The sequence below is a fragment of the Crocuta crocuta genome, unplaced genomic scaffold (assembly GCF_008692635.1).
Source record: "Crocuta crocuta isolate KB4526 unplaced genomic scaffold, BGI_CrCroc_1.0 scaffold267, whole genome shotgun sequence".
NCBI lineage: Eukaryota > Metazoa > Chordata > Mammalia > Carnivora > Hyaenidae > Crocuta > Crocuta crocuta.
In genome coordinates this window covers 148,333-175,110 of record NW_027531899.1, presented here as the reverse complement: position 1 = coordinate 175,110, position 26,778 = coordinate 148,333, and the positions used below count along the sequence as shown (strand labels likewise).

Below are 26,778 nucleotides of genomic sequence, written 5' to 3'. Positions count from 1 at the left end.
CGTTTCCCTTCCTCTGTGTTCATCCACCTGTTTCATGTAGCTTAACCCCTCTTTCTGACACAGGGGCCGCTCTCCTCAGCCTCCCGCTGAAGAGGATGAAGATGACTTTGACGACACCCTTGTTGCCATCGACACATGTGAGTCCTCAGGGTGCCCATCTGATTGTACTCTCTGCTCAGTGTTGTTAAAGTGGGATGTGAGAGACCGGGCTCTTGAGCGAGGTTGCTGGTTCAGAGACGGAAGATCTCACCCCATCTCTAGCTGGGATCCTGGGCAGGTCATTCTGTTTCTCTGACCTTCTCTTCAGGAAGGCATAATGCTGCCCAAATACCTCAGAGGACTTGCAGTGACACTCCTCAGAATGGGTGCAGAGGCCATCTGGAACCCTGAACACCCAGGGGCTTGCCATCTAACCAAGAAGGGAACTTGAGTGCAGCTGGGGAAACTTAACTCTTTGACGACCAGTTCCCCAGTTTCCATCAGCTGCTCACGTTCCTGGTGAAACCAATGCCATCTCATCCTCTGAGGCATTAACATGGCCCTCCTGGCTGTCCGCCCTCCAGTTTCTTTCCGCTGGATAAGTGGCTTCCCCTAGACTGCACATCTGAACCCTAGGGGTGACGGCGATAGAGGTCCTGTCCTCCTCAGACTGTATCTCAGTGGTAGGACCTGCGAATCTGACTTTAGGAAAAAGCCCAGTCAGGTCTGAGAACACTGTACTTTTCAGCAGAGCAGAAACTTCACAGCAAGTCACATGTTTCTTTATTCACTTGTGCTTCCAGAACGGTGCCTACATACTTTGGAAGAGAGGGAGACATCTTGTCACAGTCTTGTCTATCACACAGTCTCAAAGACCATGTAAAGCTAAACTTTTTTGAAGTATGGGTAGCAGCAGTCAGTGAAGCAACCATCTGATCAGATGTCAGATGTACAGGCTGTGACTCCCAGCCTTGAGAGAAGAGAGCCAGCCTGCTGGAAGGGGTGGTCAGGAAAGACTTTTTTAGAGGCCTGACCGGCTCCTTGAAGAGTCAGAAGAGTGAGCTACAGTAGGAGAGTCCAAGGCCTACAGAGGAGCCTTTGGTGCACCTGCACAGCGGTGCCTGGGTGGCAAGTGAGGAGCCAGGTCAGATGTTTGGGCCACTGTTGGCAGCGGGAGTCTGGCTCCCAGACTGACTTAGCACACAGAAATGGTTAAAGTGAATGGCTATGGGAGTCACCTTTTTAAAAATGCTACATCCCTTGAACACAATGAGGATATGGGTCCTCTCCCTAGCAAATGTAAAGTGCATTTGTGTACAGTTTTGGGGGGTTCCCTTGATGGCCATCCTTGAAGCCTAGCCAGGTGAAGAACCCAGTTCCTGTGCATAATGGCCACTCTCATCCTGTGCAGAGACCAGTTTGCAGTAGTCCAGAGCCTTGCTCCTGAACAGGAGGATGGTCAGTGGGTGTGGCTGGTTTCTCGTGCACCTGCCTTCATGATGTGTCAGCTTGTGTCCTCTTGGTTAACACTTGGGGAACTTCTCTTTGCCTGTGCCTCTTTTGGGACCTTTAAAACACCAGCCAACTCCTGGCTTTTTCCTCTACAGATAACTGTGATCTCCACTTCAAGGTGGCCCGAGACCGGAGTAGTGGCTACCCTCTCACGATTGAGGGCTTTGCCTACCTGTGGTCGGGAGCCCGTGCCAGCTACGGAGTCAGAAGGGGTCGTGTGTGCTTTGAGATGAAGGTGAGTGGGAGCAGCAGAGGGGTCAAGGACCAAAAGCCGGTCCATCCTTTGGAATTAGCCCGTCATCAGCCACGATTGTAAAAGATTTAATTGAGCATAGACTGTGTTCAAGCAAAAAAAAGCATGACAGACTCAAGAACTTTGTCATCGCTAAACCCTGCATCGGAAAAACAAGCCAGCTGCACATCGCTTCGTCGAGCTGATTTCTCTTTGGTGGGATTTTTTTTTCCCCCTTGGTGGGATTTGACCCAGGTATTATATAGCAAACCTCACTAGGGATGACATGTTTGTAGAACTGGGAAAAGGAGTAGTTTGGAAGAAAAACGAGCTAGAAAGCATGGACGTGGACCCTGCCAGTTAAAGAGAGGCCAGAAGGAGAGCTGGGCATAGATCAGTCCTGCCACCAGGTTTGATCCTCTACCAAGCCATCCTCTACCATCATCTCTCCATAGTCTGGGTCAGGTTCTGTTTATGAAAAAAGCGCACGGTCATGGTCAACAAAAATTCAAATGGCACAGAAGAGAGTACGGTAAAAAAAGCAGAAGTTAGACTCAGATCGCCCTAGTCCCCATCCAACCCTCCTGAGGTAACTTACATGTTAACAATTTCTTGCCTGTCCTTTGGATAGTCAAACTTAACTATGACCACTAGTATTTACAGAACCCTTTGCACAAGGTAGGTACAGTGCCAAGTACTTTACACAGATGTCTCCATTAATCCTCATAGTACCGCCCTGAAATATGCAGTTATCCCCATTTTTTAACAGGAGAAAGCTGCCAGCATTTTCATTTCTGATTGACTAAGTCTGTTGATTGTGAGTTGCACACTGTTTCATGTGCTGCTCGTAGAGAAATGCTGCCGATTAAACTGACAGAGTGCTTTCTTCCCACATCAGTTGTAAGATCTATTCAGATTTTGGAACAGCAAAATGGAAAAACGTGTGTCCACAAGTCAAGAAAATAGGTTAACTTCATAGAAGCCACCGGCTAAGATAGACAGATATGGTGGTTAGGCAGTCTAACCTCTAAGGTTACGTCAGAGGCACTTTTTATTCTTCCTGCTTCTTTTACTTAATACTGTGTCTTGGACGGCATGTTCCATAGCAGTACGTGAGCCCCATTTCACTCTTTCTGACCACTTCATCTGTTCTGTGGTGTGGATGTGCCATAACGTGGCCAGTGTCTTTTTGGTGGTAGTTTCGGAGTTTGTTTTTAGTATAAACAGTGTCACTGAATATTGTTGTGTGTATGTGTGTGTCCTGTGTTCACACATACACCTGTGAGTGCATCTGTAGGGTGAACTGGAAGTTGAATTGGTGGGTTATAGAGCAGATGCATTTGTAGGGTTCCCCCCGCTTTTTTTTTATTTTGAGAGAGAGCAAGCCTGGGGAGGAGCAGGGAATCCCAGCAGGCCTGCTTTGTCAGCACAGAGCCCCATATGGAGCTCGATCCCACAAAATGTGAGACCATGACCTGAGCCGGAATCCAGAGTTGGACGTTCAACCGAGCCACCCAGGCACCCCCGCATTTGCAGCTTTGATAACGGTTACTAAATTGCCCTTTGAATACACTGTGCCGGTTTATCATTCTACACTAAATGTGACAGTCCCTGTCTCCCCTGCAGCATGTGAAGATTTAAAACTGACTGTATTTTGAAATACCAGTCTCTGTGGTCCTGTAATTTCCTGAGGCTTTCAGTGTGACAGGCCTTTCAGAGTGCTTAAACACCTTTTCCCCAGCAACAAAAGCCATTGCTGATTTTTAATGTCTGTGTGCTTCTTCCCTCTTGTGTTGCCCTGTAACCTGCCTCTGGGCACCAGCTCTGAGCCCTCATGTTCTTTGTCCCCAGATCAACGAGGAAATCTCCGTGAAGCACCTTCCTTCCACAGAGCCCGACCCACACGTTGTCCGTATTGGCTGGTCCCTGGACTCCTGCAGCACCCAGCTGGGTAAGGGGACGTCAGCCAAGCAGTCCGGAGAGTACAGCACCGTATCTCTGTTCCTGGATTCTTAAGCTTCCTAAGCTTCTCTTCCCAGTGTGGGACTCGGAACACGACTAGCGTAGGCTGGAGCACACATTGTCTTCAGGCATACAGGATTCAATTGGAAGGATCATAATCCTAATAACTCTCCTACGGGAAATTTAGTCTTCATATTTTAGGATAGAGTCCAGCGTTCTCTTTTTCTTTTCTTAAAAAAAAAAGATCAGTTATCTTCTGTCCTCAAACCGTGCTGAAAATAAGTTCCTCGAGCCCCATTAAGTTCTGTCTGGGTTTTCTGTCCAGAGCCAAACCCAGAGTAAAAGGGGAAGCAGAGCGCATTGGGGCTGGTTGGCGGAGAGGCAGGGGCTGCTCATTGAGAAGTTTTGGATTTTCACAGGCCCCCAGGCCTCAGTGACATTCTGGGCCCAAGTGAGTGATTTCCATGACCAATGCTGAGACCTGCTTTGGTCATATAAACCTTCTGATTATGAACATAATGTGTGCTCTTTGTAACAATTCAGGCCACATGAGTGGGGGGAAATGAAATCCTCCTAAACTTGTGAGATAACAGCCAGTGTTAACGTTTTTATCTATAGTCTTCTGGATAATTCTTTTGTTCTTTGTATATCTCAAACTGGGTCACACAATGCATACCATTTTGTGGCCCGATTTTTTTTTCCTACTTAGTATATGCTGGCCATGTTTTTATAGATAACTTTTTCTTTTTAAAAAAATTTTTTAATGTTTTTTATTTTATTTCTGAGAGAGAGAGAGAGAGAGAGAGAAGCGTGAGCAGGGGAGGGTCGGAGCGGGGGGGGAGGGGGTGCAGAATCTGAAACAGGCTCCAGGCTCTGAGCTAGCTGTCCGCACAGAGCCTGACGTGGGGCTTGAAACCACGAACTGAGATCATGACCTGAGCCGAAGTTGGATGCTTAACCGACTGAGCCACCCAGGCACCCCTAACTTTTTCTTTTTAATGTTTATTTATTTTGAGAGAGAATGTAAGAACGCATGCATGAATGAGAGGCAGGGGCAGAGAGAGAGGGAGAGAGAATCCCAAGCAGGTTTCCCGCTGTCGGCGCAGAGCCTGATGCGGGGTTCTAACTCATGAACCATGAAATCATGACAGGAGCAGAAATCAAGAGTTGGACGTTTGACCGACTGAGCCACCCAGGCACCCCATAAATAAGTACAGCTTTCTGACCACTGCATAATTTTCTGTATTATAGTTGTGTCACTTAATTGTAAGTGATTTGTAGATCATTCAAGTTGATTGCAATTTTTTGCTGGTAAACTCTTGAGTTGTCCGTGTGTCTAATGATCTGATTGTTGACATAAGCCTCGTTCTTAATAGTAGAAATGCTAGGTCAAAAGGAGTGGACGGTTTCATTTTGATAGATGTTCACACTCTTTATTTCAGACTCATATGGCGTCTCATTTTATCTTTGTCTTCGTTTTTGGATGTCAGTGGTAGGTAGATGGTACAGGTAAAGATCCAGAGCCCAGAATGGTCGGTTGTCCAGGGCCAACAGCTGGTTTGCAGAAGAGCTGGGCCCAGAATTCACGCCTGTTGTTGGCATCTGCTTTTCTGGCAGGATGTTCCTCGGGGTCCTGGCCAAGGGTCTCCGTACAGCCAGGTGTCAGGCAGGGCCCTTGGAATCTCGCACTGCTTCAGCCCCCGGTTCTATGGCCCAGAGAGATCAGTGCCTTTCCTAACGGTTAGACCTCAGGGTCTCCAAAAGCAAAACGCAGCCCCTTTCCTGATTTCTGCCACAGACCCACTGGCACCAAAAATTGATGCCATTAGTAGACTTGGCTGAATGTCAAGTGTCACAAGGAAGGTTGCGCCTCCGTGTACAGCCTGCCTTCTTCCTCTCTCCCCTCCTCCTCCTTTCCAGGTTCTCCCTCTTTTTATGCAGCAGTTCAGTTCAGCTCCCACTCCCAGACTCCACACCTCAACCCTCCAGTCCCCTGGAGTTCTGCACTATGAGGGCCATCCTTTCAGCAGAACCTTCCTCACTTTTCCCCATAAAAGCGCTGATTAGTAAAGCTAGTAAAGAAGCTGATTTTTTTTTCCTTTAAAAGTATGTGGCAGACGTAAAGGCTGTTTGCGACCATAGCAGGTTTAATCTGCCTTTGCCCGTTTCTTCCGTCAGGTGAAGAGCCTTTCTCCTATGGCTACGGAGGCACTGGGAAGAAGTCCACCAACAGCCGGTTCGAGAACTATGGAGACAAGTTTGCAGAGAATGATGTGATCGGCTGCTTTGCGGTGAGTGCTGGCAGCCTGTGGTTGGCAGAACCAAATGTTGGTCCTGTCAGCTGGACGTGCAGACTTCGTTCCCAGAAAACCTCTGGCAATTGTCCGCCTCCTGTCCAGCCCCTCTTGCCATGGCTCTTTGTCTTTCTTTACCAAACTGGAATGTTGACTGTCCTTTTGTGCAAAATTCTGCCATTCCGCCCCCTCTGGTCTTTCGTGCAAAGCTGTCGGATGGCACCCTGGTTTGGGGACATCACGTGTGCACAGCCTTCTTCCAATCCTAGATACCAGAGGGACGTTTTCTAAACTTTTTAAACGTTTATTCATTTTTGAGAGAGAGAGAGAGAGTGCAAGCGGGAAAGGGGGCGAGTGAGAGGGAGACACAGAGTGGGAAGCAGGCTCCAGGCTCTGAGCTGTCAGCACAGAGCCCCACACGGGGTTCGAACTCACGGACCACGAGATCATGACCTGAGCCAAAGTCGGACGCTTAACCAACTGAGCCCCTCAGGCGGGACATTTTCTTAACAAACCCAGGGATTTCTTATCTTTCTTTGCTGCGCAGTAGCCTGTCTGTTCTCAGAGGCAGTGCTGTTGGCTCTTGCCCCACTATGGCGTCATCTCATCCCAGGGCCTCTCCCTCCACCTCATGCTGGTTGAGGTGGGCTTCCTACAGTGCACTGTCTTCTAGAAGAGCGGGGGTGCGTGCAGAATAGAAGAGATAGGGTGGCTGCATTGCTCTCCAGCACTGTCGTCCACTGACAACAGCGACGGACACTCGACGGTGCTGCTGGCTCGGGCCTGCCTCCCTGGACCCAACTGCTGCTCGGCAGCTCACAGCCTGGGGCGACGTCCCGCATCGCAAAGTGCCCTTGAGGAGGATCTTCACACCTACCTCAGGACTCTGTGTGCTCCTTAAGCCAGCCCGTTAGGAGCACTTCTAAGGATGCTTGGGGCATAGTAAGTGCTCAGTAAACACTATTCAACGCTGCTTCACTAGGAGTTCTAGATGTTGTCAGGTGTGTCAGGTGAGGCGGCCAGCTGGGGTGGCTACCCGGGTGCTTCCCCTTGGTCTGTTCTCCCTCTCTTGTGTACACGTGCACTCTTTCTTTTTTCCTTCAGTGTCACTTCAAGAGAAATTTCTGACTTAAAGAAAAGCCCTAAGAAAGCTCAGCCTTGCCCAGATTCTAACATTTGCCAGTTTACTCTGACCAGTTTTCAAATGTGCATGGATATGCATGTGATTTGCATCTGACCCATTTGAGAATGGGGTGCCTGCATCATGTCTTTAGTCCTTAGCTCTTCAGCATGCATTTCTTAAGAACAGGGCTGCTGTCTTGCCCACAGTACAGTTATCGAATTTAACACTGAGGTAATGCCATTATCTCCTCCACAGTCCACATTTAAATTTTGTCTGTTGTCCCAACAATATCCTTTAGAGCAATTTCGTTTCTGGTCCAGGATCATGGATTGTATTCTCTTGTCAGGCCTTGTAAGTTTGAAAAGTTTTCCAGTCTTCTGTCTTTCATGACCTCATTATCTTTTTAATTAGAAACCTGTTTTCTTAAACAAAAATTAACCATGTTTATGTGCTACAAACTGCTCTAAACCTTGCATTTTTTCCGCATTTGACAGTAAATCTTGGCTCTCTTTCCCTCTCCACACAGAGAATATAGATCTAGCTCCATGACAAACTTTTTTAAAAGTTTTCTATTATTTATTTTGAGACAGAGGGAGAGAGAGTGTGAGTGGGGGAAGGGCAGAGAGGGAGAGAGAGAGAATCCCAAGCAGGCTCCACGCCAGCAGCACAAAGCCTGATGCGGGGCTATTTATTTCTAGGAGAGAGAGAGAGAGAGAGACAGCGTGAACAGGGGAGGGTCAGAGAGAGAGGGAGACACAGACTGTGAAACAGGCTCCAGGCTCTGAGCTGGCAGTCAGCACAGAGCCCGACGCGGGGCTTGAACCCACAAACCGCGAGATCATGACCTAAGCGAAAGTCGGACGCTTAACCGACTAAGCCACCCAGGCGCCCCTAATTTTATTTATTTCTGAGAGAGAGAGAGAGTGTGAGCAGGGGAGGGTCAGAGAGAGAGAGAGAGAGACACAGAATCTGAAGCAGGCTCCAGGCTCTGGGCTGTCAGCACAGAGCTCGATGCAGGGCCTGAACCCACGAACCATCAGATCGTGACCTGAGCCAAAGTCACATGCTTAACCAACTGAGCCACCCAGGCGCCCCATTTTTGAATAGTTCATGAATTCGTATGGTTTCCAAAGATATCCAGAGATGTCTGTCAAAAGATGTACGTGTAAAGTCGTCTTCAGACCATTCCTCTCTGCCCATTGTTCACATAAACTCCAGACAGGAACTGCGGATACTCAGGGTTTCTTTATCCAAGTACAAGAAAGATGAGGGGCACCTGGGTGGCTCAGTCGGTTAAGCGTCTGACTTCGGCTCAGGTCATGATCTCATGGTTCATGGGTTTGAGCCCCACGTCGGGCTCTATGCTGACAGCTCAGAGCCTAGAGCCTGTTTCAGATTCTGTGTTTCCCTCTCTCTCTGCCCCTCCCCTGCTCACGCTGTCTCTCTCCCTCAGAAATCAATAAAATGTTAAAAAAAAAAAAAATTAAAAAAAAAATGATAATCATTTTTCCTCTTTTACACAAAAGGCGGTACACCATATGTGTCATTCTGCCTTGGTTTTTGCTTATTTATCTTAGAATTTTCTTTGTATGACTACCTAGAAGACTTGTGAAGAAAAGTGTTTTGGCAGGGTGGTTTTTTTTTCGTTGTGTGGATCTACCGTATTTATGTAATCACTCCTCTATTAGCAGACATTTGGTTAGTTTTTCCCTATTTGTTTGTTTGTTTTGGTGACTGCCTAGTCTTCTGATGCAGGCATCAGTTTACCCTGCGCTAATTTAGCCAGTCTCCTATTGATGGACCAGAAAGCTATCTGCTGGGATAGTCTGTGGTGCGATGACAGCCTGTCCTTTTCCCACATACCAGAGTATCTTGGGGATCTCTTTGTGTTTCCATACGTGGACCTCCTCTGCCCTGTAGTTTCTGCCACTTCCCTGTTGGAGCATAGCTGGCAGTGCTGGGGTGAGTGATTTGCACACACATCTTTGCATTCTGGTGGGAATCTACCTGTATTGTTTTTTCCTGAAAGTGTAGTTTCTGGGTCAGAAAATTTTTTAAATTTTGATAGCTGTCACTGAGACCGCACTCCAAAGAGGTTGTAGGATTTTAGCACATCAGTGTGTGGCAGCATCCACCAGACTCTGTCCCATCTGAGCGTGAGGTTCTATGAGCGTGTGGCAGTTTGGAACTATAGGCCTTGACTCTTGGCTGCAACTAGATCGTTCAGCCAGGGGCCCCTCTGCTTTTATATTAAAGATTGCAGGTGCAGTTTCCTTTTATCGAAGGGTGCCATAACTTTAAAAGGCTTGGGGCAAGGAGCTGGAGCAGGAATGAAAACGCAGTGACCTGAGTGAACACAGGGGGAGCACATTAGTGTTAGATCTCGAGTTCTCGGCCTTCACAAAACAGGACAGAATGGCTGTCGGGCAGAGAACGGTATAACCGTAAGGAGCGTTGTACTTGGAGCCTTGGGGACAGTACAGGGGGGTGTGAGAGATGAGGCTGCAGAACTGGCGGGCTCTTAATTACAGCAGGTGTGATGACTTTGAGGTTTGAGGCCCTGGACTGGCAGCAGGGTGTTGTAGCAGGAGTGACACGACCACACTTGCCTCTTGGACAGGTGGCCCCGTTGGTGGTGGGTTTGTCCGTTGAAGGTGCTGGTTTCTGTACAACACGGTGAGCTCCCCAGGTGAAGCTGGGGGCTGGAAGGAAGGCTGCCCTCCCAGGATGTTCGTCTCCATGTTAGAGCAAAGGTGACCTGGGCCACTCTGGCTCAGGTGGGAAAGACACGACAAGGATCCTGCTGTAGGGTTTGGGCAAGAGTCAGTCTGGCACACGTTTGTGTGTCTGCCCTGTGTGGTCTTGACCTCTATGGGCACTTGAAGATGAACGTATAGAGCTGTGTCCTATGAGCACTGAGGACGGCGGTGAGGAAGCCACTTAGGGAAAAGGGTTCTCGCTGCTTCTTTTTTTTTTTAATGTTTTATTTATTTCTGAGAGAGAGAGACAGCTTGAGCAGGGGAGGGTCAGAGAGAGAGAGAGAGACAGAATCTGAAGCAGGCTCCAGGCTCTGAGCCAGCTGTCAGCACAGAGCCCGATGCGAGGCTTGAACCCACCAACCGTGAGATCATAACCTGAGCTGAAGTCAGACGCTTAACCGACTGAGCCACTCCGGCACCCCAGTTCTCGTTGTTTCTTAAAGGACAAGTTCCAAGGTGGTCTCCCCATTCAAGAGGGAAAGAATACCATGTCTTTTACTTTTATATCAGGAACCGGACCTTTACCTTGCTTTAGTCTGCCATCTGATTCCAAGTTTTGAGTCTCCTGTAAATGTAAACCTTTACCATGCACCCAAAGTGATCGTTCTGAAAAAGCTTTGACCAGGCCACTCCCCTGTTGGAAACAAGGCAGGGGCTGTGCTCTGCCATCACCATGAAGTCCAAACTCCTCAGGTGACAGAGCTCTCCTCACGGTGCTGAGGGCAGGGACCGTCTCCTCCCCACCACTGCAGCCCAACACCATGCCTGGCGTCTTGGACTGATCGCTCCCACCAACCCACTTAGTCCTCAGAACAGCCCTTTGCAACATAGAATCTTGTGATGGCCTTCTTGTTTGATAAGGACACTGAAGATGAAACCTCAAGGTCATGCAGTGAGTGAGTAGCAGAGGTGGAGCATTCTGCCTCCCCAAACAGTCTTAACCACTGAACTCCAGCCGCCGGATAGGAACTCCATAAATAGTTGTTGAATGAAGAGTTACGGTCTTTGCCTGGCCCTCCAGCTGTGCCTGAAGTTACTCCTCCCTCATCCTTCATGCTACAGCTAGGCTGACCCTTTGTTCCGTCACCTCAGCTTCCTACACAGAGAGCGCCTCTCTTCGGGACTCGCTCCTACCACCATAGACTTGGCTCGTCTCCATTTCTTGTCCAGAACTTGGCATACAGGCCCTCCCTCAGAGAATCCTGCTCTTGGGTGGGTGCCCTCACCGAATGATCTGATTCCCTGCTCAGCCCTGAGCTCTGTCGGGCCCAGAGCACCATGGACATCCGCGCTGGGAGGGGCAGGAGCCAGAGGGGGTGTGGTGTGTGGTGAACAAACAAATGCACGCATTTGTAGGGCTGAGCTGAACTCAAAAGGCCCTGCTGTGGCTTTCTTTCCATCTCCTCTCTTTGCAGACTGCCCTTGCTGGGCTCAAGGACAGACAGACTCGCCTTGTCCTTCATCTTTGTCTCGGGCCAGGCACAAGACATGGAGCTGCCTACAGTTACACGTGTCACAGCCCCCAGCTTTGGGGTTTGGGGCAAGGAGGGCTTTGGCCGCACCTCTGCAGCTGCTCCCTGGTGCCGCCCTGTGTGTCTGTGTTGGGGGAGGGATGCACTTAGGTGTGGGAAGGCAGCTGAGTTTTCACTCCCTGCATCTGCTCCCGCTCAGCTTTGGCTCCTGATGCCTTAAGCTGAGCATTGGCTGTTATCTTCCTTTGGCTTTGTCTCCTAGGACTTTGAATGTGGAAATGATGTGGAACTTTCCTTCACCAAGAATGGGAAGTGGATGGGCATTGCCTTCCGAATCCAGAAGGAAGCCTTGGGAGGTCAGGCCCTCTACCCTCATGTCCTGGTGAAGAATTGTGCGGTGGAGTTCAACTTCGGGCAGAGGGCAGAGCCCTACTGTTCCGTCCTCCCAGGCTTCACCTTTATTCAGCACCTTCCCCTGAGTGAGCGGATCCGGGGCACCGTGGGACCAAAGAGCAAGGCAGAGTGTGAGGTGAGTAAGCCTGGAAGACCGAACTGGAGGCCGCCTCTCCAGAGCCACGTTGCTGCTAAGGAGGGGAGACCCTGCAGCAGGGTGGTGAAAGCTGCACGGCCTCACTGAGGGAGACACCTGGGGCCTCTTCTTCCAGGCCTCCCACGGCTGGGAGCCAGCAGTGTGGCCTGAAGGAGGGAGGGACCCTGAGGTGAGATTTCCAAAATCTTGGAAAGGTTCCCAAAGCAAGTTGTCATATGGCTCCTTCCACACTGCTCCGTCAGTGAGGTCAGGATCTTGGAGAAGGAGGCTCTCCTCCCAGCAGGCAAGGATGTGAAGGCACTTCCTGGTGAGTGTGTTCTCAAAGGAGGTTGTGCAGTCCATCCCCTACCCCTGCCAAGATCAAAAATGACAACTCATCTTGGGGGTGATTTGGGCTACAGAAGCTGTACTGGTGAGCTTTGCTCTCAAAATAATATTTTACTAGATTCATAAATGACTTTATGTTTATTCTAAAAAACTAAACATAAAGGTTAGTGTCTCATAATTCCATTATGTGCAAATAAGTTTACTGTTAAATGTTAAAGTTTTCAAGTTTATGCGATCCTTCTTGCTCTGCTAGGTGCCTGTTTTATACAAACACACTTATAATTGAGAACTTAAAGCCTAAGCATTTTGATATCCGCCCTTCTCTTCAACATGATTTTGTGTGCTTTATCCTACTACATGAATCCCTCTTTTTAAACTCACTTTTAATGATCTTAAAAACTAATCATTTCTCTCTTTTGGGGCACTTAGGTTGTATCTAAATGTTTACCAAATTCTGAATGTACTAAATAAATACCATGTTTGTCGTCCTGAGTATTAGTCTGTCCCCATCTCAGACTCCAGAAAGGTTGTACCCACTTCTTGTGCCCACTGCGTGCACCATTCCCAGTGCACGCAGCCCTTCTGTTCATCCTGTCTGAACAAGAATGTAAATAATCATAACAGCACTTGATTTTGTGCTTACCCCATGTAAGGCCCTCTGTTAAGAGCCTGACACACCTCATGTCTTTGAATCCCGACAGTGACACTGTGAGGTAGACACTTATTATTGCTTCTGTTTTCCAGAGGCAGCCATGAGGTTTAGAATTACCCTTGAGGTCACTGGTGAGTGGGGGTGGTGCCAGGCTGCCATGCCACCCACTGCTACTGCCTCAGTGCCCCTCTTTGTCCCATCCTTTTAGATTCTGATGATGGTGGGCCTGCCCGCTGCTGGTAAGACCACGTGGGCCATCAAACATGCAGCCTCCAACCCCTCCAAGAAGTACAACATCCTGGGTACCAATGCCATCATGGATAAAATGCGGGTAAGGATGCTTCCCGCCCTCTCCATACTCCTCTCTGTCCCCCAAGTGCTGCCCTGTAGCTAGGACCAGCCACCACTTCACCACCCTCTGCCCACAGGTGATGGGCCTACGCAGGCAGCGGAACTATGCCGGCCGCTGGGACGTCCTGATCCAGCAGGCCACCCAGTGCCTCAACCGCCTCATCCAGATTGCTGCCCGCAAGAAACGCAACTATATCCTAGATCAGGTACTCACTGGTTAACCATCACACTCCAGGAAAAGGAAAGGGNGGGGGGGGGGGGGGCGGGGGTGGGGGAGTCCTGCATAATGCTCTTGGACTGTAGTGCTGATCAGGGAGTCAGCCATACGTGATGACACAGTCCCAGACTCTTAGCATAGTTCTCTGAGCCTGGTCTGTGGGTTGGGTCTGGGGCCATGACCCAGATGTGGCTCAGGCTCTCAGCAGCTCACCAGTACGGCTTCTGCAGCTATTTAGTGAATGGAAGGGAGGTAGATTTCCGAAATGGACAAACCTGGGCTTGAACCTGAGCTCCGCCTCTTTTTAGCTGCATGCCTGTGGGCGGCTTACTTCATCCTCCGAATCTCAAGTCCTGTGGTCTGTAAACAAAGATCAGGTAATGGTACCCATATAGCACATGGTCTGGCACATGGTAGCTGGAGATTGTTGCTGATTACAGAATAGGTATGTCCCAGCTTCTCAGCATGTTTTTATGACTATTGGATACATATTTAAGTCACACATTTCCTACCTGCCATTTTAATTAAGAGGAAGGTTCTTAGCATCAGGAGGTCGGGGAACCTTTGAAATTAAATCATAGTTTTGTATGCAGGCTCAGGTATGTCTTTTAAAATAATAATATGGGGCCCCTGGGTGGCTCAGTAGGTTAAGTGGCCAACTTTGGCTCACGTCATGATCTCACGGTTTGTAGGTTTAAGCCCCACATCGGGTTCTGTGCTGACAGCTCAGAGCCTGGAGCTGCTTCAGATTCTGTGTCTCCCTCTCTCTCTCTGACCCTCCCCTGCTCATGCTCAGAAATTTAAAAAAAAGGCCGGAATAAAATAATAACAACTGGACAGTTTTGAGTTAGGATAGGAAGATGGTCCATGGCTTTCAGCATTCTCAAAAGCATGAGTGACCCAAACATGGTTAAAGATCCCTGTCTCAGCGTAACGAGTTCCTCATGTTTACCAGCTATGAGACGGCGTTCTTGACATTGCCCTGAAGGCTTTTTCAAGTAGCAAATCCTGTATTTGAGGGTCTATGAATAATCCCTCTGTTCCCCTCTACCTTGCATTTGCACTTTCTTAAGAATCTGTGGGTGCAAATATGTAACCTGAGTAGCCCCCCCACCGTGGCAGCCTTACTGGAGTGCCTTCCATACATGTAGCCCTGAGCACTTGGTTACCGTGAGTTCAGAGAGTTCCTGACGACAGTGGAGCTGCTGCTGGTGCTGGCTTGTGGGAAAGGTGGTTGGAGTCTTAAGGTAACCAGGTCGGCTTTGCACAGGAGTGAGCATCTTCTGGAGAACAGTTGAGCGGGACCTCCCGGGTCAGTGGACACGTGGACTTTTGGGGAGAGTGGTTCCATGCCCCTTCCCTGTACCTTGCCCTGTGCATCTCTTCTATCGGGCTGCTCCCGAGTTATATCCTTTTCACAATAAACCAGTAAGTTGATGAAGAGAAGTGAGGCCTCAGAGCCAACATGGAAAAAGAACACGTGATAAGAAATTAGTTCTTAAAGAAAGAAGCTGTTGGCTGGTGAATAGTTCTTTATGATAGACAAATTTATTTAAAATATTTTGCCAAGCAGTTAAGTGTCAAGAGTGGAAATCTGGTTTGCTGATGAAACAGCCATGCTGCAAAAACTAAAAGTTGGCCAAAGCTGTGGCACGCCTTTGGCGCTCTTCTGTGGTAGTGGAGATGTGAGTTGCGCTCTGAGAGTTGCTATTCTGGAAGGTGGAGCTGAAAAGGTGTACTTTCATCCAGTGACCAGCACTGCAACCATAGGATTGATCCTTGAAGACTCACATTTGTAAAGAACCCAGGACATTGATCTCATAATATTAAATTTTGATAAAAAGTACTGAGTTAAGAGGGGGGCAGTTGAGCACTGGCTGGTTCAGGAGCCACCCAGGGTTACTGCCCCCGCTCAGCCCCGTTAATGATGGCATATAGCCAGCCTTCTCCCCCTTGAAAAGACTTCTTTTTCTTTTTCTTTTTTTTTTTTTTTTAATTATTCTCGTGTTTATTCATTTATTTTGTGGAGAGAGAGCATGAGCAGGGCAGGGTCAGAGAGAGTGGAAGAGAGAAAATCCCAATCTGTGCTATCAGCGCAGAGCCTGATAAGGGGCTCAATCCTACAAACTGAGATGATGACCTGAACCAAAATCAAGAGACAGCTGCTCAACAGACCAGCCACCCAGGTGCCCAAAGACTTTGTTTTCCAAACAAGCCTCGCTTTGCCCCATTCCTTTTGTCAGGGCATTTTTAAATTGTAGTCTGACTTGGCCCCATGGGACTCTGGGTCCTAAAAGGTGTGAGAGCTGTGGTGTTTTAACACCTTGAGGATTCCTTGTTTGGACACCCCAGCAAGTATTCCCTGCTTGTCTTTTTTTCAGTTTGTTGGTTAATTCAGCTGTGAAACCTATTTCAAATATGTGGCTCATATAGTCATAGCTATAGATGTTCTTAATATCTGTATTCACCATTTCAAAGTGGGTTCTTTCTGGAAGTCAGGCCCCAGCACCTCAGCCAGGCATAGAACAGCTCAGCCTTCTCGGCTTGTGCTGGCTTATTCAGGGACAGGGTCCAGGACTGTACTGGGTGCACCTGTGCTCTTCAGGGCTGCCGGCCTCCTGATAGGGAGACCTGCAGGTCAGGCCAAGTGATCCAGGCCAACAGGGAGGCAAAATAACCTAAATTCTGAAGGAAGGAGAGAGGGTTCTGGGATTAACCACAGATTGTAGGGTTGACTTGGGGTCTGAAGCCGTAGGTTACTCAGGCCTGGGAAGAGGTCTAAAGTCAGTGGTTTGATCTGTTTTTTGACTTAAACCCCAAAAGTAGGTTCCAGAAAATCCTGGAGATATGAGGGATAAGTTGATGCACAGCTGTCTCCTGAGTTGCATAGACCTCCCAAAGCAGAGACAGTATTGCAGGCCTCGCCTCTACAGTCCCAGGATCTCAGCTCAAGGCTCTTTTTCCCTTTTCCCTCTGATTTTTCCTGAGTGGTCAGAGCTCCCTGCCTTTGGCTCTCTTGTTATGTAGGTTGGCCTCAGAAATGCTCATCCTTGAGAGGGAAGGAGAAAGAAATTGTGTGAGCCAGGATTCTGCCTTTGGCCAGGATCCCAGCCCCTACCCCAGGGTGTATCTCATTCAGCACAGGCTTTCAGGTGTGTTGGGGCCTGGATCTACATTCCGTAATGACTTGGCCTCTTGAGATCACGTGGGACATTTGAGGAGGGGAAAAAAATCAATGGACCAGAGGGGAAACTGAGGCCTCGTTAGGGAAAAGAAGCTATTTGAAGTTATGTGGTCAGTTTACTGGTAGAACAGGTCGCTGCTGACTTCCCAGAAAGTCACAGCCAAGAATGTTGGGGGCCAGGGTGAAAAATTAGGAAAGCTTTCTGGAGGTGGGGTGCCTGGCCAGGACATGGGTGATGATAAAAGGAGTTGAGACTGTCCTGAGGGTAGTGGGGAGCCATGGTCATGTTTTCATCAGCGAGGGACATGGCTAACTTTGCCTGGCTGGTAAAAGGCTGAAGAGCAGGGCAGAGAGAGAAGTTGGAGGCCACGTTGCTTCAAGTGGTCTTTGGGGGGCCTCTCTTCCCAGTGGAAAACTTCTGGAATGAAATGCTGCCTTGCTTGCCCCTGCCCCACCATGGAACTTCGAGATGGTGCAGGGCAGGAGCTCTTCTGGAGGGTTTTGAGAAGGCCTCTACAGGGCCGTGTGTGAGGGCCCGAGGACCGCAGACTCGGAGTTCCCTCGGGGCTCTAACAGCTCAGAGCCCGGCCAGGCTGGATGGGACCGCATCGCCAGCCACGCCTCAGTGGTCAGAACGAGTGGCTCTAGTCCCGCTTTGCATCCCTGTTAACGAGCACCTTGCCTTCTCCTAAAACAAACGTAGGGCTAAGATTAGAGGCCCAAAGTAAACCGTCTCTGGTCAGCAGGCATCTGAGAGGGAGGTGTTTCTCTTCTCCACCTTCCCCATCCTAGAGCCTCGGCCTGTTTCATTGTTGACACTCAAGCCATTTCTCTTCCTACATGTGTGGTTCCTTCCACTGGGTTCACCTCACTGGTAAACTCTTGTCACCAGCTTTAAATTTTCTCCTCAGGTCCAGCCAGGTTTCTCTCGCTGCCAGCCTGACCCCGCCGAGCTCTGGACAGGGGACAGTGGGACTCTCACAGAACTCGGGCTACGAGCCCACTGTGTTTCTCCCTCACTCCCCCAAGCTGTCATATACCAGAACTACCCACATAGCTTCTCTGAGAAACCCAATTCCTGTCCTTTGGCCCACATGGCTGGGGATTGGGGCTAGCCGGGGGCAGGGAGGCAGGGAACATAGACAGCTCTAGACCTTCTTAGAGTCAGTATCTTCCAGCAGGAGCTGGACAGAGGGATCCCACACAGCTGGAAAAGCTGACCTAGCTGTTGTGCTGGTCTCCTAGCAACAGCCACCAGCAGCCCCCAGTGACCATAGCAGTGCCGGGCCGGCCCTCCGGGCCCTGACCTCACTGTGTTTGCTGTAGCAACAGCCATCAGCAGCTAACTCCCTTTCCTCCAGGAAGCCAGGCATCTGCATTTCTGCTGGCCTGGTTCAGACACTTTCCTTCCCCAAACCCAGGACTAGGGGAGGGACAGGCAGTCTTGAAAACACTCGCTCGCCAAGTGTGTTCTCAGCACCTCCGTTCCAGAGTGTCTGAGGAGCCATCCCTCCGAGTCTAGCCACTTCCAAGAACAGAGGCCAGCTATTTATGAGCCAGGTCTGCTCCGCCCCCCCTCCCATCCCCAGAAGTTGCAGGGACTAGCCTCTGCCCCCCACCACCACCTGCCCCTTGGGAAACTTCCAGGCCGTGCTTTATGCATGTCCTCGGGGCTCAAGGCAGTCAAAATAGGATCCCTACGGATCGCCTGGGTGGCTTGGTTGGTTGAGCGTCCGACTTTGGCTCAGGTCATGATCTCACAGTTGTGTAGGTTCGAGCCCCACATCGGGCTCTGTGCTGACAGCTCGTTGCCTAGAGCCTGCTTCAGATTCTGTGTCTCCCTCTCTCTCTGCCCCTTCCCTGCTCATGCTCTGTCACTCTATATATAGAAAATTTTTAAAAAATTAAAAAAAAAAAAAAAGATTGCTTCTCACGGGCAAGAACATGGAATGCACTATCCAGAATGGTCTAGGGCCAGAGTCACACTGGCACCTACTTTCTCTGGCCTCTGTGCCAGGAGAAAACCTCATTATTTAGCTAAAGGAGGCCCAATTCTATCTTGCTCTGTTCAGATGCCACCTTCTGCTTTGCCTTTAGGAATGAGTCCAGGAAGAGCAGGTGGAAAGAGGGATCTTTCCTTTGTAACCTGATGTGGCTCTTAACCATTTGTGGCCCGAGGCCTCTCCTTGGGTCAGTCCCAGGTCCTAGTATGGGTGTCCTCCTCCTCTTCTTTGAAGGGCGGGGCATTTTCCCTGGAGAACAAAGAGGAACATCCTGCCTGGTATGTGTTAGGGCCGGGGGTCTGGTTGGTGTAGAAAACAGCTACACCCATGGCCCAGATCTCCCAGCAGGTGAGCGCTGGCTGACCCACAGCCCAGCTTCCTGTTCCTTGTGTCTTGGGAGATCTCTTGTGACTTTCGTTTTTTTTGTTTCTTTATTTTTTATTTTTTAATTTATTTTTTATTATTTTTTTTATGGTTTATTGTCAAGTTGGTTTCCATATAACACCCTGTTTTTTGTTTTTTTAATTTAACTTTCCTTGGTCCCTTCCTTTGGGAAGCCTCTCCAGGCTGTCAGTCCTGTTGGCCATATTTTCAGACCCACCCTGTGTGTGTTGACTTGGAACTTTTCCTGTCCCTCCCTGCCACATGCCAGACGTTTTCACATCTGCAAATCCTCAACAGAGCCAGGAGAAGGGTGATATGATCCCTGTCTTTCAGATGAAGAAATTTGAGAGGCAGGCTAATTAAGTGACTTCTCTACAGCCTCGCAAATAGTAGAAGACACAGCTGGGATTTCAACCCCGAGCTTCTTCCCCAAAGCCTGTAGTCTCTGTACCCCATCTCACTGTCCCTGCTCTTCCGATGCGATGTCACTATAGCTTGATCTTCCCCTGGTCTGGGCTGCTTCGCATCCACTTTACAGTTAGAATATCTGTGGCACGCGCTCCCTCCACAATAACAGCCATAACAGCCCTGGCTCCCATTTGTTCAGTGTTGGCTGTGAGCCAGGCCCTGGGCTAATCAAGGGCTTTTACTCACATGAACTCCTATAGTCTTAATAACAGCCGTGTAACATTCATACTGTTTTCCCCTTTTAGGGCTTGAGACTCAGATTCATTAAATACGCAGTACATTGATTTTACAGACAAGTAAGCCGAGTGGAAGTTTTTCACCCAGGGCCGCTCAGGTGTGACCTGACCAAGTCCACCCCACACACATTGCTTTGCCTCTGTCAAGACGCTCCCGCTCTGGAGGCTGCCTCGTAACCCCACTCCAGGAGCTCCTCACGCTTGGACAGTTACTTTGTGGTCCTTTTCCACTCAGTCGTCACCAGCCGGGGGAGGGAGGCTTCTCATCTCTGTTTTACAGGTGAAGCAACTGTATTTACAGGTGAAGCAACTGTATAAGGACTGGCCAGAGCAAGTTACTGGGCACACTAGAGCTTTTCCACCCTACCACGCTGTGTCTTCAAATTACCATATTTTTGTGTCCGTTGGTGCACACCCCTTTACAGACTGTTCCCCTCCATGGCTTCTCCCTTGAGTCCCTGTGAGAGCCATTAGAAGTTGTTTAAATGCAGGTTTTCCTCATTACTCCAGAGCTGTTGAGTGAGTTTGGGTAGGGTGGGTACCCGTACAGCTACCTGGACGCCACCTCCGGAGAAGGGGGTTTGGGGAATCCTAAGGGGGAGCTGGGCCTGCTCTCCTTTTGAATAGCATCCAGGTGGTTTAGGTGTGCAGGCTGAATCCCACTGGGTCCCACAGGGCCCCAGTCCCTAAGGGCCTGGCATAGTTGGTTTTCAGTAAATGGGAGCCATGGTCCCCCCTGCTCTCAGTCAGGTGTTTTCTAGAGCCTCGCTCGGTGCCCAGCACATACTGCGCACTGCCCAGAGGAAGAGGACAGAGTGTTAGCAGCAAAACCACTTGTGGAAAGCACGGGCTGCTGCCTCGTCAGGCTCCCCGGGAAAAAGCCTGTGGATGAGACTGATGCTTCAGAGAAGGACTGAGAGGATGGAACCAGTCCACGCAGCTGGCAAAAGGGCTGGTTAATTATGGCAACCACCGTGTAAATATGATGCAGCCATTAAAGGCGAACACTGGCACAGAAAAACGTTAGAGAAACGTTAAGTGAAAAAAGCCTTTGGGATGCGGCGCCTGGGTGGCTCAGTCGGTTAAGTGTCCGACTGCAGCCCAGGTCATGACCTCACAGTTTGTGGGTTCAAGCCCTGCGTCAGGCTCTGTGCTGACGGCTCAGAGCCTGGAGCCTGATTTGGATTCTGTGTCTCCCTCTGTCTCTGCCCCTCCCCTACTTGCACTCTTTCTCTCTCAGAAATAAACATTAAAAAAAAAAAAAAAGCCTTCGGGAGAGTATGTAGCTTGATTCTGCTTGTGATAAAAGTCACACAGATTTGTGCTCACTTTGGCAGCACACACACTAAAACTGGAATGACACATAGAAGGTGAGCGTGGCCCCTGCTCAAGGATGACACGCACATTTGTGAACGTTCCATATTTTTTTGTTGTTGTTTTTGAGAGGGTGGGGGGAGAGCAAGCTCAGGGAAGGGGCAAAGAGAGAGGGAGAGAGAATCCCAGGCAGGCTCCATGCTATCAGCCCAACTTGGGGCTCAATCCCGTGAACTGAGATCATTACCTAACCCAAAATCAAGAGTGCAGCACTTAACCTGAGCCACTCAAGCGCCTCACAGTCCAGATTTTAAATGTGAACACTTTTTGATGTGTACCTGTAAGATTTTTCCATCAGGTCTCAAAGTCCTTTAAGAAAGAAAAAAAAAACACCAGATCTTTCTAAAAATACATAAATTTGGTACAGGCCGTCTCTGGGATGTAGGACTGGCAGTAAGCGGATGAAGGGATTATTCTTACTCCAAACTTTATACCTTGTACTCTGATGGTTTTATCGTGAGCAGGTGTTACTTTTAGAATTGGGGAAGTAGGGGGAGGGAGTATAAAGTGGCATATACCAAGAACAAATAGGAGTTAAAAGCCCAAGTGCAGGTACCCCTTGTCCTGTGACTGTCAGCAGCCACTTTCCCAAATCTGATTTTTCAGGATGGGCTCAAGAACCTTAACAACAAAAAAGAGCAGTTTTCTGAGTTGGTTTTTGTTTTTGTTTTTGTTTTTTTGCTTAGAGCTAGTGTCCTTTTCTCAGTTCCTGGCCCACAGGATACCTAATAGGAAAAAACTCAACTCTTAATGTACCATCTCTTGCCTCTGCTGTTTCCTACCCCTAGACAAATGTTTATGGGTCAGCCCAGAGACGAAAAATGAGACCATTTGAAGGCTTCCAGCGCAAAGCCATTGTAATTTGTCCCACTGACGAGGACCTAAAAGATCGGACAATAAAGCGAACCGATGAGGAGGGGAAGGATGTCCCAGATCATGCGGTCCTAGAAATGAAAGGTAGGAGAGGAGCCATTCCCAGAGGGCCAGCACAGCAGGGGCCTCAGGAGAAAAGCGCCTTCCATCATCCTTTCCTCCCCAGCTCCTTGCTTCCTCCTTTTTTGATCTTGTCCATTCTTTCTTTGCTCCCGTGTTGCCCTTCCCTGTCTAGTGCAGCTGTGAATGGAAAAGCTGCCACATCTCTCCCCGGATGGTTTAGACTAGATGGGGCGGGGGCAGAATGAGGGAGTGGACGCGTGGCAGCAAACGCTAAGAGACTTGCACATCACCTGCCTCTGGAACCCACCAGTGGGGTGACTGAGCAAGCTTCAGTCTGCTTCTCTGTAGAAACAAGGATGGTGATCCCACTTGTCTGGCCCACGCCCTGGGGGGGGGGNCGGGGGGGGGGGGGGGGTGTTTCTATTTGGCAGTGTTTCTATTTGGTGGGGCTTGTGGCCACCTCTTCAGAAAAGGGACAGGAGAGTCTTTGTTAACTCCTGATCGTTGTTAGAGAGGTTGGGACCCTTTCTTACTTCTGTCCCTCATACTCCTGCCTCTGCCATCTCCCTTCTGGCAGGCCAGTGTCCTGGGGGTGTAGGGGACCAGACCTTAGGAGGTACTGACCTTCTTCTCCCCGTTCCCTGTGGGGCCCTGCCTTCCTCCTAGCCAACTTCACGTTACCAGACGTTGGGGACTTCCTGGACGAGGTGCTGTTCATTGAGCTGCAGCGAGAAGAAGCAGACAAGCTGGTGAGGCAATACAATGAGGAAGGTCGCAAGGCTGGGCCACCCCCTGAAAAGCGCTTTGACAACAGAGGTGGTGGTGGCTTCAGGGGCCGCGGGGGCGGTGGCGGTTTCCAGCGCTATGACAACAGAGGCCCACCAGGGGGCAACCGAGGAGGTTTCCAGAACAGAGGAGGAGGCAGCGGTGGAGGAGGCAACTACCGAGGAGGTGAGACATCTCAAGCAGACCTCTCTCCGATCTTGGCTCCTGGGTCAGGATTGGGCTTGATGTTGCTTGTTCGGTCACCAAATGAATTTTCCCTGGCACCAGCTGTGGGCTGAATTCTGGTAGAGAACCAAAGTGATCAAACTCTGGGACCCTAGGGAAATTCCCACTGTCCTGCTTCCCCTGGCCATTGCCCCTGAAGCCTGTGCCTGTTTGTAGGTCACTCCTGTCATTTTTGCAAGTCCTACCTTCCATCTGACTGTGAGCTCCTTAAGAAGAGGGGCCAGACTGAGTTTACTTACCTGGGTTCCAGCTCAGGTGCATGGCAGATGTTAGGACTGTTTTTGGTGTTTAGTATTAAAACAAATAGAGAAATGGGCTTAGGTTAATTTGCCCAGGTTTCTCCTAGCTAAATCCAGAGCTTGGATCGTGTGGTCCAGTGCCCAAGTTTCCTGTCACTAAGTTCTGCTGTCTCTGAGGTAGAAGTGTGTGATCATGATTTAAGTAGCATAACCAACTGTTTCAGTGTTGTGCTAGATATTTCTGGGGACACAGCCATGACCTGCAGAGACACATCACCCTGTGCGGACAGTAGAGTAGGCTTCTGGGCTGAATGGCAGAACCCAGGGTTACTGTGGGCTTGGGTGACACCTGATCTAGCCTGTGAGGGAGCAAGGCTCAGGAAAGGCCTCCCAAGATAGCGGAGTCTAGGCTGAGGCCCAGAGACCTGTGGAAGTTGACAGGGGAAGGGTTCTGGGCCCAGCCACAGCTGGTCAGGGCCTCAGGAGAGACTGGCCCGTTTGACCGAGCCTGGAGAGGACTGTCCTTGGTGCTTAGCATCCCTCTTCCTGACCATCTCCTCTGATTTGTTCAAGAGCTGTCAAGATGCTGTGGACACAGTAGAAACCAAACAGCAGCCCAGTGGGCAGGACACACCTGTCAGCAGACAGTGAAGACTGAGTTATCAGGGCTGCACGAGGGACGTGCCCAGGGGTCTGGGGAAACCCAGAGTAGAGCTCAGCTCCTGAGGGTCCCAACTTCAGAATGATAAGACCTCCCACCTGGCTTTTCCAATGCAGGTTTCAACCGCAGCGGAGGTGGTGGCTATAACCAGAGCCGCTGGGGTAACAATAGCCGGGATAACAACAACTCCAACAACCGAGGCAGCTACAACCGGGCTCCCCAGCAGCAGCCGCCGCCGCAGCAGCCACCGCCGCCACAGCCGCCGCCGCAGCAGCCACCGCCACCGCCCAGCTACAGCCCTGCCCGGAACCCCCCAGGGGCCAGCAGCTACAATAAGAATAGCAACATCCCTGGCTCGAGCGCCAATACCAGCACCCCCACTGTCAGCAGCTACAGCCCTCCACAGGTGAGAACGTGTGCACACGTGTCCAGGGAGTGGACGTGGACCCGTGCTCCGGCCGCGGCTCTCCACTCTCCCTCCAGCCCTGCTCTTCTTCCTGGCAGTGCTTTTGCCTGGGATGGACCCTAGACATTCCTTCCAGACCCAGATCAATTGGGAACTTCCCTGTTCTTCCCCCTCGCCCCACCTCTCAGGGTGGTGTGCGTAGAAGCATTGGCTGCTCCAGCAAGTACATTTTTCTGGACTGTGTCGCTGGCCTCTACTGAATCCCTAAGAAAGCGCTTGCTTGGAGCTACCCTTTGCCTAGGCTGGACAGGACTGACCCCACATCTACAGCATGCAGACACAGGCCCTACAGTCGGGAGGTCTCGCCCTGTGCCCTGAGAGCTTCTCTCCAGGGCAGCTTGTAGCTCAGGTCCAGCTTTCCGCAAGTTGGTGCTCGGGCTCTGGTATGCACAGGCCGTCACTGGAGCCGTCTGCAGCCACTTTCTGAGTGCCTTCCACATGGCCAGGCTTGGGAATAGCTGCCAAGAGACATTGGTGAATGGCTCCTGGTCCTGGTCTAACCAGAATATTTCCTAGAACAGGAGCTGGGCAGGCACGGGTTCAAACCTCGCCTCCCATCTTAGTTCTGTAACCTTGCACAAATGTTTCACCTCTCTGGGCCTCACATTTTTCATAAAAGAGTAGACTTGTTAGTAGAACTCATTTGCGAGGTTTGTTGTGAAGGATGGATGGCATGATAGCTTTGTGGGAAAGGCTCTGGAACTAGACAGACCAGAGTGTAACTCCCAGCTCCACCACTGTTTACTGTGTGACTTGGACCCAGATGTTTCGCCTCCCTGAGTTTCAGCTTCCTTCTCAGTAAAATGAGGCTAATGAATCCTGCCTCTCACATTTGATGGGGGGATTAGATGGGTTAATGACAGAGCCTGGACTCGGGAAGCACTTGGGAAATTGCTACTACAATTGCTCTCAGCCAGCCTTCCCAGAGCAACTGCCACCAATTTGTTGAGTGCCCAGTGGCTTGTCTGCTCAAGCTTACTGAATACACAAGGCAGTCTGAAGGGGAAAAAGCAGTAGAAGTTCAAGAGATGCTGTGTGCCTTGCTCCCCCAGGGTCTTAGAGCTGGGAGGGGACTCCAGAACACAGCCTTACATCCTGTCCCACCATGTCACAGAGCTGACCCATTTCCTCAGCCCTCAGACAACCTCCACCAAGGAAGTTCCTTTGCGAGCCCACTGCTTACAGAGGCCCTTCCTCCATCCCAGCCGAGCTATTTCACAGAACTCTGATTTTTGCCCCCCATTTTCCAGCCGAGTTACAGCCAGCCACCATACAACCAGGGAGGTTACAGCCAGGGCTACACAGCCCCTCCACCTCCACCTCCACCACCGCCTGCCTACAACTATGGGAGCTATGGTGGCTACAACCCGGCTCCCTACACCCCACCGCCGCCCCCTACCGCACAGACCTATCCTCAGCCCAGCTATAACCAGTATCAGCAGGTAGGTGCCAGACTCAGGCTATGGGAGTGGGGGGAGGGTGTGTTAAAGAGACTTCCAGGGGTCCCACATGGATATGCATTCCCAGACTGGAGTCCCTATTTATTCCTAAAAAGATGGGCTGGCCTGGGGCTGGCGTTTGTCTGATGTAGCCATTCCATTTGGTGGATACTTAATACCTGGTAGCCGAACCTCTCCTCCCAGTGCAGCAAGCAGACGACAAAGCAAGGGCCTTCAAATCCTGCTTCAGCACCATGGCCAGTGTCCATCCCCCTGGGTTGGTGCTAGGCCATCTTCGCTGTTAGTGTGCTTGAATGTGATTATCTGGCTGTACCTGAAAGGACATGAGGTTGGCAAGCCAGGAGGTCTGGGCTTCAGTCCCTAACTGCCCACCCATGTGGCATCAGGGCAGTCACTTGTCCTCCCAGGGTGCCTCAATTTCTCTTATCAGGGGACCCATCTCTGCCCTGGGTGAGAGTGGGGTCAAGGCAGGAGCCACATGTGGGTCTGGGTAAGGACAACCTGGTGCTCTTGGTCTCTCTCCAGTATGCCCAGCAGTGGAACCAGTACTATCAGAACCAGGGCCAGTGGCCACCGTACTACGGGAACTACGACTACGGGAGCTACTCCGGGAACACACAGGGGGGCACAAGCACACAGTAGCCGGTGTGCTCCAGAGGCCCCTGCCGGCTTCCTCCACCAGCGCCCACCTCGGCCCCCTCGTCTGCCCCCACTGGGTCCTGTGGTGCTGGGGGACGGGTCATCCCAGGGCTGCCTCCTTTCAGCCCACTGCCTCCCCTCTGAGGGGTTTCTTCCCCAACACAGGGCCAGGCATTTTTCTCTGGATTCAAACAGGCAACAATGACCTTTTATTTTCTGTTTGTCCCCTTACCTCTTTCTTCCTCCCCTTCTCCTCTCCTTCCTCCTCCCCTCCTCCTTTTGCCTGG

At 50.4% G+C, this 26,778-nt stretch overlaps 1 protein-coding gene and 1 non-coding gene across 6 annotated transcripts in view; both read left to right on the top strand.

Moving 5' to 3' along the window:
• Nucleotides 1–26,778, top strand: part of HNRNPUL1 (heterogeneous nuclear ribonucleoprotein U like 1) — a 37,850-nt gene that overhangs the window by 10,185 nt on the left and 887 nt on the right. For 4 of the 5 annotated variants that reach the window (XM_077773917.1, XM_077773915.1, XM_077773913.1 and 1 more), the window contains exons 4-15: nucleotides 64–137; nucleotides 1,587–1,726; nucleotides 3,575–3,674; nucleotides 5,864–5,976; nucleotides 11,596–11,862; nucleotides 13,071–13,193; nucleotides 13,291–13,419; nucleotides 21,868–22,036; nucleotides 22,682–22,966; nucleotides 24,043–24,332; nucleotides 25,643–25,834; nucleotides 26,378–26,708. In XM_077773917.1, coding sequence (XP_077630043.1) covers nucleotides 64–137; nucleotides 1,587–1,726; nucleotides 3,575–3,674; nucleotides 5,864–5,976; nucleotides 11,596–11,862; nucleotides 13,071–13,193; nucleotides 13,291–13,419; nucleotides 21,868–22,036; nucleotides 22,682–22,966; nucleotides 24,043–24,332; nucleotides 25,643–25,834; nucleotides 26,378–26,494 — 1,999 coding nt within the window. In that variant the 3' untranslated portion in view covers nucleotides 26,495–26,708. Of the gene's footprint in view, nucleotides 1–63; nucleotides 138–1,586; nucleotides 1,727–3,574; nucleotides 3,675–5,863; nucleotides 5,977–11,595; nucleotides 11,863–13,070; nucleotides 13,194–13,290; nucleotides 13,420–21,867; nucleotides 22,037–22,681; nucleotides 22,967–24,042; nucleotides 24,333–25,642; nucleotides 25,835–26,377; nucleotides 26,709–26,778 lie in introns of those variants that run through there. The other variant, XM_077773914.1, reaches the window with a different exon arrangement.
• On the top strand, nucleotides 21,027–21,133 carry LOC144239764 (U6 spliceosomal RNA). The gene has a single exon (XR_013337478.1). It is a non-coding gene; the product is annotated as a U6 spliceosomal RNA (small nuclear RNA).